The 15,684-nt window shown below is 52.8% G+C and overlaps 1 protein-coding gene across 2 annotated transcripts in view; it reads left to right on the top strand.

Moving 5' to 3' along the window:
- The window catches only part of LOC133342685 (calcium-dependent secretion activator 1-like), a 112,363-nt gene that overhangs the window by 83,515 nt on the left and 13,164 nt on the right, over positions 1–15,684 (top strand). Inside the window, exons 16-25 of one of the 2 annotated variants that reach the window (XM_061552007.1) lie at positions 56–179; positions 1,126–1,143; positions 2,804–2,904; positions 4,755–4,911; positions 5,648–5,789; positions 8,950–9,066; positions 9,453–9,608; positions 10,216–10,366; positions 13,002–13,070; positions 14,151–14,234. In XM_061552007.1, the coding sequence (XP_061407991.1) occupies positions 56–179; positions 1,126–1,143; positions 2,804–2,904; positions 4,755–4,911; positions 5,648–5,789; positions 8,950–9,066; positions 9,453–9,608; positions 10,216–10,366; positions 13,002–13,070; positions 14,151–14,234 (1,119 nt within the window). Of the gene's footprint in view, positions 1–55; positions 180–1,125; positions 1,144–2,803; positions 2,905–4,754; positions 4,912–5,647; positions 5,799–8,949; positions 9,067–9,452; positions 9,609–10,215; positions 10,367–13,001; positions 13,071–14,150; positions 14,235–15,684 lie in introns of both variants that reach the window. The other variant, XM_061552006.1, reaches the window with a different exon arrangement.

The raw sequence follows: 15,684 nt of genomic DNA, 5'->3' as shown, positions 1-15,684 counted from the left end.
GTTACGTGTCTGTCTCGGTTTACGTTAAATTGCCCGTGTCTGTGCCTCCGTGCAGGTGATGATGAAGGACATCTCAACCCCCGTTGTCCAGGACGATGTGCAGATGCTTCTGTGTAAATGTCTGCAGAAGGCTGCCCACCTCAACTTCTCCAACGTCTGTGCCATCGCCAGGCACGAAGGTGCTCACGCACGTACACACGCACGTACACGTGTACGTACGCACGCGACCCGGGTTCGCATCCATGACCGTGGTCCGCGCAGGCCGTCCCGTTGCCAGGAGTGGGTGGAATTTGTCACTTTTTCGCACCTCCGATTAGCACGGTTGGTTACGTACAGCACGAAGGAAGTTCAACACGCATGACGTCTTTTTAAAATCAACGTCAAGATCAAGAGACCATCATGGCCACAGCCAGCCGCGGATGGCCCCCTCCACACCTCACTACAAGGTTCTCCCCTCCGCCAGAATCCCGCAGCTGCTGCTGCACAGGAGATGTGCATGGACCTCCTGGATCTGCCCTGACAAGTCTCCCGCCGCCACCACCATCTGGCCTTAGGTCTTCTCTTCCCCTTGGTCATTGGATTCGTGGACAACCACTCCGATGTCTCATTCGGAAATCGGGCCTCCCCAAAAACCGTGATTGATATGAAGCGTTAGTGGCGTGATGCGTTGGTTACTAGGTGTTGTGGCGTGTTGGAGACATCCTGTGTGGCGCTACGTTGGCACGTGGTACGGCGTTTTGTGCATGTCTTTTAACTTGCCGTGTATATGCTTTGGCCCGGTTGCTGAGCATAGGCCCAAAGTCCCAAAAACCATCGAGCGGCCAGCAACAATCGGCACTATTGAAGAGTTTATGCGTTACTTGAAGTGATCAAGGTAATAAGAGCTGGGGGAAAGAGACGATGGGAGGCAGTTTTGACTTGGAACGGTGAGAGCAAAGAAACAGAAGCGTTTTGATGGTAATTGATGACGGCAATGATGATGATGGCGAAATGATGTTGATGAATGACAATGATGATGTTAATGATGACGACGATGATTATGATGATGTTAACGATGTTGTCTGCGTTCCATAACTCTCTTCTCTAACCTCGACTCTCGTTTTTGTCCGTGTGTGTCGAGAGCAGCCAATCAGAAGGCTGCAGGTGAGGGGCATTGTGGGTCCTTATCTGCTCCCTGATGGAGTGAGTCACTGCATGAAATTAGAATTAAAAAATGGCAGACAAAAATGCGTTTTTCTTGAGGGAGAAAAGCAGTTCCAGGGCAATTGATGATCTGGCAGTTATGTGATATTCCTCATCAAAGAGTTTATATTTATTTTCTTTTACCAGGTAAGGCCCACTGAGATATGTAGCTCGTTTTTTGAAGTGTCCTGGCCACAATTGATAGCTCAACAAAGTGGCTTATCGTTTGGAAATTTATAGCAGCCAAATATCCATAACGCATGTTTCTAAAATGTGGAGGGAAAAACCGGAGGACCCGGAGAAATATCCACGCGACCACTGGGAGAGAGACACGCAAACTCCAAATATACAGCAGACGGTCAGGGTCGGGATCGAACCCACGACCTCATGTATACCAGGCGAGGTAGTTAACATCTCGCCACCATAACTGTCAACCGCATCAATGGGCTGATGCGCACATCTCAATCATGAATGTAAAATTAATGATACCAGCCACAGTAGTGTGATCGTGGCCATGCTACAAGACTATGGACTGTACATTAAAGCGCCGTAGTCTGTGCTCCTTAAGTCGAGGAATCGCAAAACTACGCAAACTCTCTCTGCTGAAGCCCTCTCGTTGTGGTCAGCAAACCTCGAAATTGGCGTATAGCTGCTGAACATATTGCTGACACCGTGCGGCAACAATAGAATATAATGGTGTTGTTAGTTTGTCAAGTTATTTTATTCTGTCCCGTGTAAACCGTGTCAGCGCGTGGATTATACTCGGTAGAGATTGTTAAAGGTGCGACGATTCGGAGGCTCGCGTTGAAAAACGTGAGACAGTGGTCTTAAACGTCTCACTGGGAGGGTTCAGAGTTCAGAAGGGAAATCTCGTTGCAATTGGAATATGTTTTGTTTTATTTACATTTTCAAATACAATTGTATTGAGCGGTTATATTCTTTCATACATGTAGTACAATGTCGCATATGCAACTTGCTGGGAGCTGAGCTATTGGCAGACATGTGAAAAGGTCGAATCAAGTGAACGTGTATATAAAATGACAGTCGTGCTGCTATGCGTGAATAAAGCACCGGTGTGGGCCGGTTAATTAGGTCAGGGCGGAACTGTGACAGTCGGATATGTGGCCGTTGTGCTGTTCAGACATTTGGCTGCATGACCCTCCGTGTGCCGGGGGGGGGGTGAAGCGGCGGCGCTGTGGGCGTCACGAGCGCTCCGCTGGAGTGGAGAACTAACGAGCGTCACCCCCCCCCCCACTACACCTCCAAACGTCTCGCTCTCCCCATTTCTCGTCTCCCTTTGCTTCTCCACCACCACCACCACCTCCTGCCATTCCGATGTCTCTTACATCCCCTTGTTTCCCACGCATCTCGTCTATGTCTCCTGCACATCTCCTTCGTGGTTCCCCCCGTATTCCCGCGAATCTTCTCCGTGTCTCCCCCCCGTGTCTCCCCCCCGTGTCTCCCCCCGTGTGTTCCCCCTTGTCTCCCCCCGCGTTCCCCCCCGCATCTCCCCCTACGTCTCCCTCCGCGTCAAACCCCCCCGCCCCCCCCCCCCCCCCGCGTCTCCTCCCGCATCCCTTTGTCTGCGGCGCTGGATGTGGTGTGGCCGGCACGGGAGCAGAGGCCGGCGTGACGCCACCAGTGCGGCGTCTGGAGGAGACGCTGCGTCTCGCGGAGCACTGCATCGACGTGCTGCAGCAGAACCACGACTACCACTGGGAGGCACGCGCACGCACACACACCTGTATGTCCGTCTTCCTCTCTGATGCTCTGTCACTCTGCATGTCTGCTACGTTGCCGCCTGTCTGTTTCACGACACCGGTTTGTCACTTTCTCTCTGTTCACTTTTCTGTCGATTCTTCGGTCTACTTTTTTTTTGTCTCCCCATCTGCTACGTTCTTTAATTCATGTGTCTATTTGTCAACTCGTCTGTTGGTTTCGATATTTTTTTATCGGTCCACCCGTCAGTATATCTGGTCATTTGTCTTCAGGTAATTTGGCTGTCTGTCTTCCTGTCTGTTTCTCAACTGTTATGTCAAGCAACCTCTGTCCACCTGCTATGTCTGCTCTGTCTGCCTCTTGCGGTCCATATTCATCTGATGTTCACCTACTTGTCCACGCCTTGGCACAGACACCTGTCACACAAGCGGTAAGCCGCTTGACGATGTGAGTTGCCCACTGACCTCTGACCTCTCTTCCTCCTCCTCCTCTCTCGTCCTCCACTCCTCCTCTCTCCTCATTCCTCTCTCCTCCTCCTCTGCACTGCTCCTCCGCCGGCAGGGAAGAGAGGTGAGCCATCGCTAGACCATACAGCACACGTCTCCTCTCGATGCCACGGGCCCAACACAATCCCATCGCTATCACTCCAGCTGCTCGCCCCCTCCCAGAACCTTGCCAACAGCGATGACGCGGCCCAGCGGAAACGCATTCACCACTTGTTGTTGCAGAGGTTCGCGGTTCGAATCCAGCGGCCGCCCTGGTTATTATTAACCATAGTAGTAATAATAGTGGCACTACGCAGAGTCTGCTTTAGCTCGCACAGGACGTTAAAGATCCCCTGACGTCATTCACAAGAGCAGGCCGTCGTGTGCCGGCGTCGGGGAGAGTCCACATTTGTAAAAGTTCAAAACCACCCGCGATTGATTAAGTTCGGGATTACACAGAGCAATCATCGCCCCCTACTGGCAGACTCGTGCCCCAGGTAACTCGCACACACGATACTCTATCCTGGTGTCTTGAGTTCTCGCCTGCTAAATCAACTTGAAACTTGACAACTCGATTCACTTAGCGGGAATGGCTTGGGATGTTTTCCAAAGAACAAAATACTTTAGTCGCTGGCAAGGCCACTTCATTATGTGGGGAGTACTTGCGCGCGTGTGTGTGTAATCACCGGTACTAATAGTGAGGGTGGTAGTGCAGTTATTCGCCCTCCTGCGCTACGATCCCGGTGACCCGAGTTAACTTCCTGCTCACGACCACTAACGGTGACGGCTAATATCTAAACAGGTCCTGGGACTCCCCTAGGTCGACTCAGCATTTAATGGGAACCTGCTTCGATGTGTGTAAAACATAACCACCTGGTGTTGGCCACCCACCTACCCCCACTTGTGCCATGCAGGCCTTATAGATGCTACTCGCCAACCGCACTTTTTGCCCCAATACTCTGTTAAAGGCTAAACTAAACTCAGCAATTGTTTTTTTTTTTATTTTACCCGGTAAGGCCCACTGAGCTATATAGCTCTTTTCAGTAGCGACCTGGCTATCACAAATTATAGCTCAACGAAGTGGCTTATCACGTGGACATTTACAGCAGCCAAATACTCTAAACGCGTGATGTTGATTCTAAATGTGGAGGGGAAAAACTTGAGGACCCGGAGAAAAATTCACGTGACCACGGGGAGAGAGACGCACAAACTTCAAATCTACAGCAGGCGTCAGGGTCTGGATCGAACCCACGGCCTCCTGTTTACCAGACGAGGTAGTTAACATCTCACAACCGCCGGGGCACCACGGTGTAAGGAGGTCAAGGCTACACGGGGGACCTTTGCCTCTGCAACGCTCGTCCACCGCAGGCGTTCGCCTTCTGGTCGGAGCTGATGGGCGAGCACGCCGAGACGTTCCTGTCGCTCTACGTGGACGACTTCGACGCGGCCATCGCGATGCAGCCCGCCGAGTCGTGGGACAGCTTCCCGCTCTTCCAGCTGCTCAACGACTACCTGCGCGCCGACCGTGAGCGTCACCGACACCGCCTCCGGGTGCCGGTGAAGGGGTTAGGGTGGCAGGCAGCGGCCGCCCAGCATCGCTCGAGACGCAGAGAAGGGAAATGACGAAATAGCCTGAGCAATGCTTGCGCTCATCGCAGCGTTTCCAAGCGGGGTATTTTTGTTCGACGTTTTACACCCAGTGATCAAGTGCTTTTTCTCAAAAGGCTGCTGCTTGCCGGCTGGCTGCTCGTAATTGGAAATAAACAAGCCTGCGTGCTGCTGTGCCCGCCGTAGACGTGAGTGAGAGCGATTGCGCAAGATTTGCTGCAATGGGGCTGGCCCCTACCCCCTGCTGCGCTGAGACGACACCGCGAGTTACGTTCACTCGGCACATAATAGGGGGCACTCGTCACACGTGCTTTATTTGTGTGTTTTTTTTTCTGGCCAATTTAGGGAAGCACCAGCCTTGGGGCCCCTTGCCTGCTGCGTGCTCGGGGTCATGAAGGAGCTGTGGGAAACTCTGGCCTTAAGAACGTGGGGAAAGAGTGGGGGTTTGACGTGCCTCAATGTTTGGAAGAAGTAGCCGAACCCTACGGAGTGACTTACGGATGCACTCCACCACGGAGGGATGGCGATCCAGAGCCTGAGACCGGGCAAAGCGACTGGCGGGGGGCGATCTTCCCCATCGAATGTGCGAGGGGGAACCGGGTCGGGTTGCGCAGGACGTGTGGGGAAGGAGGCCGTTGTTCGTGTGTGTGTAGCTTACCTGTGCAACGGGAGATTTCACCGGCACCTGCAGGACATCTTCGGGCCCATGGTGGTGCGTTACGTGGACCTCATGGAGACTTCCATCGCCCAGTCCATCAGCAAGGGCATCGAGCGCGAGTCTTGGGAGCCCGTCAAGTACGTGGGGTACGGACGCGCGGGCAACATGTCGCCAGAGTGGTTCGGGGGTGTTCAGATCGCCAAGCTGGAACAGCGGAGATCCTGGTTACAAAGCGACCTCGGACGCCTGCCGTTCTCACGTGCAGTTGATGGTCTCATCACAGGCGCTAATCGCTGCTTAAATGATCATCACATTAAATTTGGTTCGACAACTTAATTTGGCTCCATTCCAGCTCGAAGATCTAAAATGTCTTCTTGACTGCCGTGCGTCGAATATTACTCAGTTGGAGAGTGGATGAGGAAATGCTGCCCACCTACTGTGCCAAACAGAGAGGTCACTTGAAGGGATCTCGTTGGTAGCTCTGTACTATCTGCTTCCACGGGCAGTTCTTTAACAATGGCCCACACCGCTCTGCGAGAGTTCTGAATGGATTCTGCGTGTCTTGACGTTGGGTTCCGGCACTACGTTGAGGATTAAATTAGGGTAAACATTACACAAAGTGAAAAGAAAGTGGAAGGATGTGAGCACGGGAGAAGTGGATGGTGTGGTCGAGCCTCGGGAGCTGGCGAGCGGCGACAGTGGCTCCTGGGAATTGGGTGGCATCGGCGAGCAAAGCTCTTCATGAATAACTTATTTAATTGTGTCGTTTTTATTGACTCATTTGTATTGTTTTTTTGGGAGGGTGGGGGGGGGGGGTGTGGAGGAGATTGTGAATTGTAACAATTCAAGGTTAAATTCGACTCAAAAGTGTATTTAAAAATTTGTTCCTTTACTAGCAGAATCGGAATTGGAGGATTCCGATTAGCTATAAAGCTATTTTTCACAAATGTCCAGTGGGGGCGGGTCAGAACGTTACAACAACAAACAATACAAAAACACGATGGGAGTGCAAATTAGAGGAAAGGTGAGTAAATGGCACAAAATAAACAAATAAAACTAAACAATAATTTTTAAAGCTGACTGAGCTATTGGCTTCTTTTTCAAAAGTGACCTGGCCACAAATGATAGCTCAACGAAAGTGTCTTATCATGTTCAAAGTTTATAGCCGCCAAATAATCTAAATGCATGTTTCTATACAGTGCTTCTTTTGCCATCATTGTTATCGACTCATGTGTTAAATAAGTAATTAATATTTTTTCTTTTGCGCGAATTTGACCAATCTACCGCTGCTATGAGGATTCGTTTAAACCGCGATGCTCGTCAGTACGAGTTGGCGGAGTGGATGTGGGGGGTGATGGGCCAGGAGCAATTCAGATACCACTCGCCACTGATGATGTTGGCCGTGGCCCGAAATTCACATCTGTGTCGTCGAATTCACAGTGCAGTGTGCTAACCACTGTGCCACCACTCACTCCCCGCAACGCAAGCAACTTGCAAGCATGAACGTACACACAACCTTGCGTACACCGACACGCAAACGCACAAATACAAACATCCCCCGTATATAGCCTTAAGAAGTTACCAGGCCAAATGCTCTGAGTTTGCGAGCACCTATGAAAGCTAGCATGGCACACGACGGATGGCATGGCCAGCACCGTCCCCGGCCGCCTTTGTCTCCCCAGTGCTGAAGTTTACACATTGCACCGGGTACTCATTCAAACCGAGTTAACCTAGGGTGGGTGAGTGGGAGAAGGGGGGGGGGCATACGTACACACACGCACACACGGGCACACACGGACGTATGTGCGCTCGCACGCTCGCACGTGTCGCCCCTGATGTCATTATCGCCCGCACACCTGCCCGCGACGGACACCTGTCCTACGCGCGGCGGCGACGATGGCGGTGGAGGCCGCGCGTCCGATTGGCTCGCGGTAACGAACACTGTGGCGTTGTCCCGCTAATTAAACTCCCGGGGAGCCGTCCGAAATTACACATTGCGCGCCACTCCCGCCGGTGGCGGGGTTCGTTGTGCCCCATTAACTCTTTAGTGACCTCGCGGCGCTGACACCCGCACCTCCCACCACCCCAAGGGGGGGGGGGGTGGGGACGGAATTCCCCACAGAAACAATGGGGGGGGGTGAATCCCCCGCGCGCCCGACCCCCCCCCTGCCCCCCCCTTCCCTCCCAGATCTCAAACTCACTTTAATGATCGACAGTGAAAGCAAAACATCCCTGGGTGGCTCCTTCATCGCGTGGGCGCTGCCATCGCCGGAGAAGCCGCACTCCGTCACCTTTGTCTCGTGGGTGCCGATGCCGTTCGTCGTCGTCATCATCGGCCATGATCGATCCACTGCTGGATAAAAAGGTCCCCCCCAAGCCGTCAACATCTCCCATGGTCCTGCAATGGATTGGATGATCCATCCAGCTCCGAATCGGCCGATTTTATCGATCAATCTCCGCGGTGGACGCCCTCTTGGGCTGCCACTTTTTGTGTCTCTAGTTTGGTGTTCTTTCCCCGTACCTCCGATTAGCACGGTTGGCTACGTACAGTGCGAAAGAAGTTCAACATACATAAATGCAAACGTGACAACCGTGTCGGGTGGTGAGAGTGAATGACAACTACCACGTGGCCCAACCCAATAAACGAATATCGATCAATGCATAGGCTTTGAACACATTCTCCCCTTCAATAAATATCCGCGATAGACGGCTTTGCCTGTTCTGCAGCGGCGTTTGTTGTCCGCGCTCCACAGAAGGCGAATTGCTCACTCGACGGGTGATCGGGATCATACGTTCGTCAGCAGCGCTTGATTTCTCGTTGGTAATGTTGTAGGCACGTGACTCACAGCCACCAGCCATCGCGAGGAGTGCACCGAATGGGGAGTGCCCGGTGTGGAAATATTTTGTGGGTCCCAAAACCCAGCTGAAGTTAAACCCCTTATTTGTCAGTGTTCAGCAGGAGGCTGAGAGCGGTGTTAAACTCGCAGCTGACCCTGCCCCGTAATGGGAACCAAGCAACCTCCACGCTGTGACTGTGTGCATCTTCGTGTCTCCCTCCCTCGTCCCCCCCCCCCCACCTCACCCTCCTCCCTACCGTGTCTCGCCTCATCCTCCTGTCTCCCTCTTCCCTACGCCTCACGTCTCCCCGCTCTTCCCCGCGTCTTCTTATTCCTCCCTGTTTCCCCTCCTCTTCCCCATGTCTCCTTTCTCCCCCCCCCCCGGCCCCCGTGTCTCCCTCCTCCCCCTCTGTGTCTTGCTTCTTCCTTCCCGTGTCCCCCCCCCCCCCCATCGGTGCAGGAGCCTCACGGGGAACCTGCCCAAGGTGCCCGTGACCCTGCCCCCCGTGACGCTGCCCCCCGTCAACCTGCCCAGCTTCTCGGCCCCCTCGTGGGTCTCCTCCATCTACAACTCGGAGTGAGCGTCCGTGGCGTTACTCTCCCCCCACCCCCCCCAACATGTCGCGTGGGCGGGGGTGAACTTCTTTCGCACCATACCTAACCAACCGTGATAATCGTAGGGGGTGCGGTGTGTATTCGACTTCAGCACTGGGGAGACAAAGGCGGGCCGGCCATCGCGTAGGCCGCCCGCTCCCTCGTGTGCCGTGCCGGCCTTCGTCGGTGCTCGCTAACACCACTCGCCCCGACAGTTCTACGGCTACACGCGTGCCATCGTGACGCATGACCCCCGCGCGCACCGGGTCGTGCGATGTCACGCGATTCCCGCTTGTTGCCATGCCCCCTTCCCTGATGTCGTGCGATTTCCCACCCCCCGCCGCCCGCCCGCACGTTATCGCCCGCCAGTAACGAGTCCGCCGAGTCCATCGACCTCTTCTGGAAGCTGGACACGCTCCAGAGCTTCGTGTCGGGGCTGCACTGGCCCGACCCCGAGTTCGGCGAGCAGCTGGAGGGGCGGCTCAAGCAGATGGCGAGCGACATGATCCAGACGTGCGTCAAGCGGTGAGGCCTCGCGTTCGCTCCCGCGCGCAGTCTTCAACAGGGGACCGGACCCCCCCCCGCCCCACCCCCCCCCCCCCCACCGCTTCCAACCCCCCCCCCCCCCCCCCCCCCACGGGCGTGGAGCCGGTGTTGCCAAGTCGGTGATTTTATCACTCGATTCCTAGCGACCTTTGTGGTTTTCTCTAGCCGCCGACATGTCCAAAACGACGACTCGCATAATTCCAGGTTTGCATCAAGGTTTCTGTAGCAATTGTCTATCGGTAACGCTCGGTGAAATGCCAAGTGACGTTTTTGACGACATTAAAAGGAATCTCTCTCGCAAGACGTGTGGCCGTTGTGGAAGAGTAGGCCAAAACGCCCTCAATTGAGGGGCTCTCTAGAACTCCTCCCACCAGTGGAGGCCCTTATGCCAGCAGTTCCATGAGCAAGAAATTGCAGGGCTGATCCTTTACCCTTTGAAAAGGCCTGTTGCGCGTGGCCTTCTGATCTTCCTTCGGCGACTTTTTTCACTCTCAGGATTTGGCAACACCGATGGGGTGACATCTCCATTCATGACCCCGATACCCCCGTGACCCCGTGCATGTGACCCCCCCCTCCCCCCCGCCAGCACGCGGATTGCATTTGAAGCAAAGCTGGCGAAGACGAGCCGCTCGACGGACTTCCGCACGCCACAGTCGGTGTGCACGATGCTCAACGTGCTGGTCGAGGCCAAGGGCCAGACGGCCAAGCTAGGAGGGGCGCTGGAGAGCTCCAAGGAGGTGCGCGGCCCTTCGCGGGAATCGTCAGTGTGGCCGGGCGTCACGGGCGTCATCGACGCGAGCGGTGTCATCGGCATCTTCGGCGTCATCAGTGTCGTCGGCTTGATCGGTGTCATAAGCGTCTTCGCCATCATCAGTTCCATCAGTGTCATCAGCATCATCAGTATTGTCAGCGTTACCAGTGTCACCAGTGTCTCATCAGTGTCATCAGCATGATCCACATCATCAATTTCATCGCAATAACCAGTGTCACCAGTGTTACTGGCGTTTTCGTCAACACTACCACCGCCATCATCATCATCATCTTTGATCTCATGATCACTGTCAATTGTCATTATCACAACCGGTATATTCATCACCATCATCATCATCACCGTCATCCGCATCATCATCACCATCCATGCTCACCGCTTACTCAACACTTCACCACGTGTTCATCATCATCATTATCGTCATCATTGTCACCATTCCCACAATCATTACATTCCATCATCACCCTTGTCCAGTGCCATCTTCGTCACCGCGCATATCCCAAAAATTGCCGTCGTGTGTACTCACGTGTGCCACGCGCAGACTTAAGAAACCCATCAGCGCCGAACGATCTGCGTTTATATACGCTGCTGCTGAAACGAAGTTGGTTTCTAGATGGGAAGCCGTGGTGGAGGGGAGGGCGAGGGGGAGAGGGGAGGGGGAGGCGTGCCGACGTGCGGCCTTGCAACCCTGCTGTGAAAATAAAGAGCTCTCTTTCTCCGGAGACAATGGGGCAATTGCAGATATCGTTAGAGAATGTTTGTATGTTTCACACCATACGTAGCCAACCGTGCTAACCAGAGGTCTGGGGGAAGGACAAAAAAACGAAACACAAAAAGCAGTTCTAGAGAAATGAGTTTTCAATATCTATTTAAAAGTGCATGGCTCCATTCGCAACGTGTGGACCTGTGCAAGGCAGCAGTGTGTGGCGTGAGCGCCCAGTCTACGGCCACGTGGCCTTTTTCATCCATCTGGATTGTCCCTCTTTGTACCTCCACCCCCCCCCCCCCCCCCCCCGCTTTAAATTTTACCATCTCTCAACTCCCTCTTGTTTTGTGCCCACCCTGGCAAGTCAATCAAGGGGAGGGGAGTTTCTCCTCTATTCGAGCCACAGTGCCCGTGGGGCTACCCATCCGTGCCCTCCACGCCCAGGGCCTAACTTCAGCTGGTTCTGACCGGCGGAAATGAATCCGGAAAAGATTGATCCAATGGGCACACTACATCCATGTTTATTTATACTGCCGGAGGAATCCGATTAGCTATAAAGCTCTTTTCCACAGATGTCCAGTAGGGGTGGGTCAACAAACAGTACAAAAACAGGATAGGGGAGTGCAAAGTACGGGATAGGAAAGGTAAATAAACCACTTTAAAAAATATGCAAATAAAACTAAACAAATGTTTTTATCTTACCAGGAAACTTATGTTTCAGCATTGACCTGGCCACAAATAACAGCTCAACAAAAGTGGTTTGTTCCGTGGAAATTTACAGCAGCAAAATAAATTAAATAACCCAGTATATTTCTCGCCGTGGCTGTAGCTACCACTCACGTGCCCTACCCCAGTCGTGTGCTTATGTAGGCTCACGTGCACGTATCCGCGTGAACGAGCGCGTGTGTGTCCCCGCCTGTGTGCGCTTGTGCGGCAGCACACCCGCGTCCCCGTGCGCGTATCCTGAGAGTCGTCCTTGGCTGTGCGCGCGTCTCTTTGTCGCGTGCAATTACACATTCCGTATCGGAATGGGTCCGTGTCTCACTGAGCTACCTGAAAGCGCCTCTTTAAAATTCCTAATTTGTTTCAATGTCACCGTTTCATCATCCTTCCCCTCCGCCCAATCTTCCAAACCCCCTCCTCGAAACTGGGGAGGGGGGGGGTGCGGGGGGTTTATCTCCCTCTCGGGAAAAGCCATCAGCCTTTCACATATTTAACAGAATCGGGAGGCCTTTTGGCCTCTCCATATCCGATGGCATTTCGCAGTGTTTGCGAATATGAAGCACTTGCCCCAAACAATATGTTAAGGCTGCACAGAGATCTTGGTATTTGTATATGAGAAGTTCGGGGAGTTATCGTGTCGCAGTTAGCACACTACGCTATGATCCCGGCGGCAATGTCGGCTCAGTCGACCTAGGGGCCTCTCCTAGGTCGACTGAGCCTTAAATGAGTACCCGGTGCCATGTGCAGAAAACATCGGCGCTCGGGAGACTAAGGCGGCTGGGCGTGATCCTGGCCGCACCACCACCTTCATGTGCCATGCCGGCCTTTGTAGATACTCGCTAACAACATTTATCCCACCGGTCTATACGGCTATACCAGCTGGGGGACCATCCTGTCTATTTCCTCATGCACGTTCCAACGTGTATGTGTGTGCATGTGTTTGTGAGCCATCCCATGGCACCTGGGTCTGTCAGGCGAGCCTTCGACACTTCACGTGGCCTCAAAGTGCACCTGGCCTGGCACAGGCACCGTGGTGACGTCACCGTCACTTATTGGTTTGTGAGCACGCGTGTGTGCACGAGTGTACGTGGATGTGTTCTTGAGTGCATATTTGTTCCTTGCATGTATGTGTGTGTGTTTATGTGTGTACGTGTGTGTGTTCGTGTGCGAGCAGCAACAGAAGAAGATCGAGCAGCTAATTGAAGACACATTCAAGGACATGATCGGCATCATGGTGGCCAAGGTTCGTCCACAAATAAAAACCGGCATCCTTTGAGTTGCGTGGTACACAAACCGGGAACCATGACCCTGAGAGTGGGGGCCCCCCCACCCAACACTGCCCCATCTTTCCATTTCCACGAATGGAGTTATTTGCATTGTTCGTGCCAGCAATTGGTGCAAAGCTGGCACCAAAAACAGAAGCTTCCCAGAGTTAATATCAAACGGGGAGCCAGTTTCCTCCTTCACAGTTGCTGTTACCATCTTCAGTTTGAACGCCACTGTTAGATACTCTCGTTAGAGATTGTCTTTTATTAAATCCTGGCTGGGAGAGGTGTGTGTGTGTGTGCATTTGCTTTTGCCAAAGTAGGGGGGCACAGGTGGTGCATCGTCCAGCCATCTCAGTCAGTCAACCTATGCCACCTTGGTAACTAGTCCGCTTCAGAAAGCGTACTAATTACAGTCTTGAGCAAGGTTTTAGATTGCCAATTGTGTTGTATTATCGTGTGGTGTGTACAGTCAATACACCGTCTAAACCGGGGCGCGGCGGCGTTACCTCCATCGCGCGGTATTGCACGAGATCGTGGGTTCGATCCCGGACCCTGACGATGCCTGCTGTTGTATATTTGGAGTTCGTGTATGCTCTCTCCTCGTGCTGGTCGTGTTGGTTTTTCTACGGGTTCCTCCGGGTTTGCCCCCCCCCCTCACCCCCTCCACATGTGATAAGTCACTCGATGAGTTATCATATGTGGTCAGGTCGCCTAAAAAAACACTCATAGCTCAGTGGGCTTTAGCTATTAAATAAAATAGTTTATAGAATGTAAATATTCCGTTGTTTTTGAAGGTCGTATTTGGTATTTGATCACTTCCCCTGCTGATTCATGATCTCAGGTGCCACCTTTGTTCTGGCTCCTCGAGATTGTAACTGCACGGGGAGGCTTTTTGCTATCAATAAAAACGACGATGACGACGGGAGTGAGAGCGCAAGTCCACCCGGCCACTCCGCCGCACGATTTCCACTCCAGCTGGCCAGGCAACTTTTGTCGTCCTGTGTTTGTGGAGCGCGCACGCCCTGACGCGATTGCTGTGGTGCGTGGGTGTGCAGCTGGTGGTGGTGCTGGAGGGCATCCTGGCCAAGCTGTCTCGTTACGACGAGGGCACCTTGTTCTCCTCTTTCCTGTCCTTCACGGTAAGACGTCACCCCTCCCCCCCCCCAACACTCTCCCTCCAGTAATCCCGCCTCCCGCACCCCATTGCTCATCGATGGGTGAGCACTGGATTTACGTAAGGTGGTGTTTGTAAGATGTATCCACAGTACCGGCCTACTTAAGTGTTGGCGGTAGGGGCCGTCCATAAATGACGTCACACGATTTTGGACGATTTTTGCCCCCCCCCCCCCTCCTCGTCACACGGCGTCACAAAAAGTTAGACCCCCCTCAAATATGACGTCACAAAGCTCTGCCCCCCCCCCAAATATAACATGCTTCAAATCGCTTGAATGTGGCGCTGCACTCTGATGTTGTAGGAGTGTTGTGATAACAATTGTATTTTGATGTGACGTCACATTTCTCAAACCCCCCCCCCCTCGTCACACATCGTCACAAATGTCTGACCCCCCCCCCCCCAGGTGCGTGACGTCATTTATGGACGGCCCCTTACCCCTGTTATACGGGGGTAACATGTTACACACTACTTGACATTTGTGAAAAAGAGCTTCATAGCTAATTGTTATTCCTCCATTCTAAATTATGACTTTGATTCTGATATCCACTCCCTTAACAAAACCGTGCTATCTCCCATAATGGGCCAAAGTAGCCCGTTTCCAGCTTGTAATGTTGCTTCATGGCAGGGGTGGGAAACCTTTTTTCTGCCAAGGGCCATTTGGATATTGAAACATCATTCGCGGGCCATACAAAATTATCAACTTAAAAATTAGCCTGTTATATTTGGTCAAACATTTAATTAACTCGCCCCTAATGTGATGGCTGGAACTGCTTCTCTTTGGTGAGGCATGTATTGTTAGCTGGTATTGATGCTGTTGCTACTCGCAACTGCTTTTCCAGGTTTGCGCCTAGATTTATTGAATTTTGAGTCCTGTCTGCGGTTGCCTTGGCAGGGCCAGACTAAATGATTTTGCAGGCCTTACATGGCCCGCGGGCCGGACGTTCCCCACCCCTGCTTTATGGCTTCCTTAATTAATAATATTTTCCGTAAAGGTGCAAAAAAACCGCAGCAGAAAATGACAATGATTCTGGAATGCGCCATTCATTGCTGTAGAGTGTGGTGCTAAACTGGGACTGACTGGAGCCTCGTGACGATTCCGCGCCATTGCTTTGCTGCGCGATGTTCAGTTTGCGAACTCGGGTTGTTCGACTTACATATATTTTTTTCTACTTTTTTTTCAGTTTTTAAAAGTACCCCCCCCCCCCACCTTCCCCTCATTCCTCAAAAAATAAAATCCCAGCTATACACTGGACAATCCGTTCGCGTGATTTCAAAAACACAGCGCACCTGGGCAAGAGAACAAAATGGATATCAAAATTAAAATCTATATCGCGAAAGTGATCGCGAACGAGCCAAGGTCACTGCTGCCGACATTGCTGTGCTGGCGTAACCAGGCACATGGAACAATTCTTCAT

Source organism: Lethenteron reissneri, chromosome 15 (genome assembly GCF_015708825.2).
Source record: "Lethenteron reissneri isolate LAM-NWPU_2019-01 chromosome 15, ASM1570882v1, whole genome shotgun sequence".
Classification (NCBI taxonomy): Eukaryota; Metazoa; Chordata; class Hyperoartia; order Petromyzontiformes; family Petromyzontidae; genus Lethenteron; species Lethenteron reissneri.
This window is presented reverse-complemented; position numbering and strand designations above follow the sequence as displayed.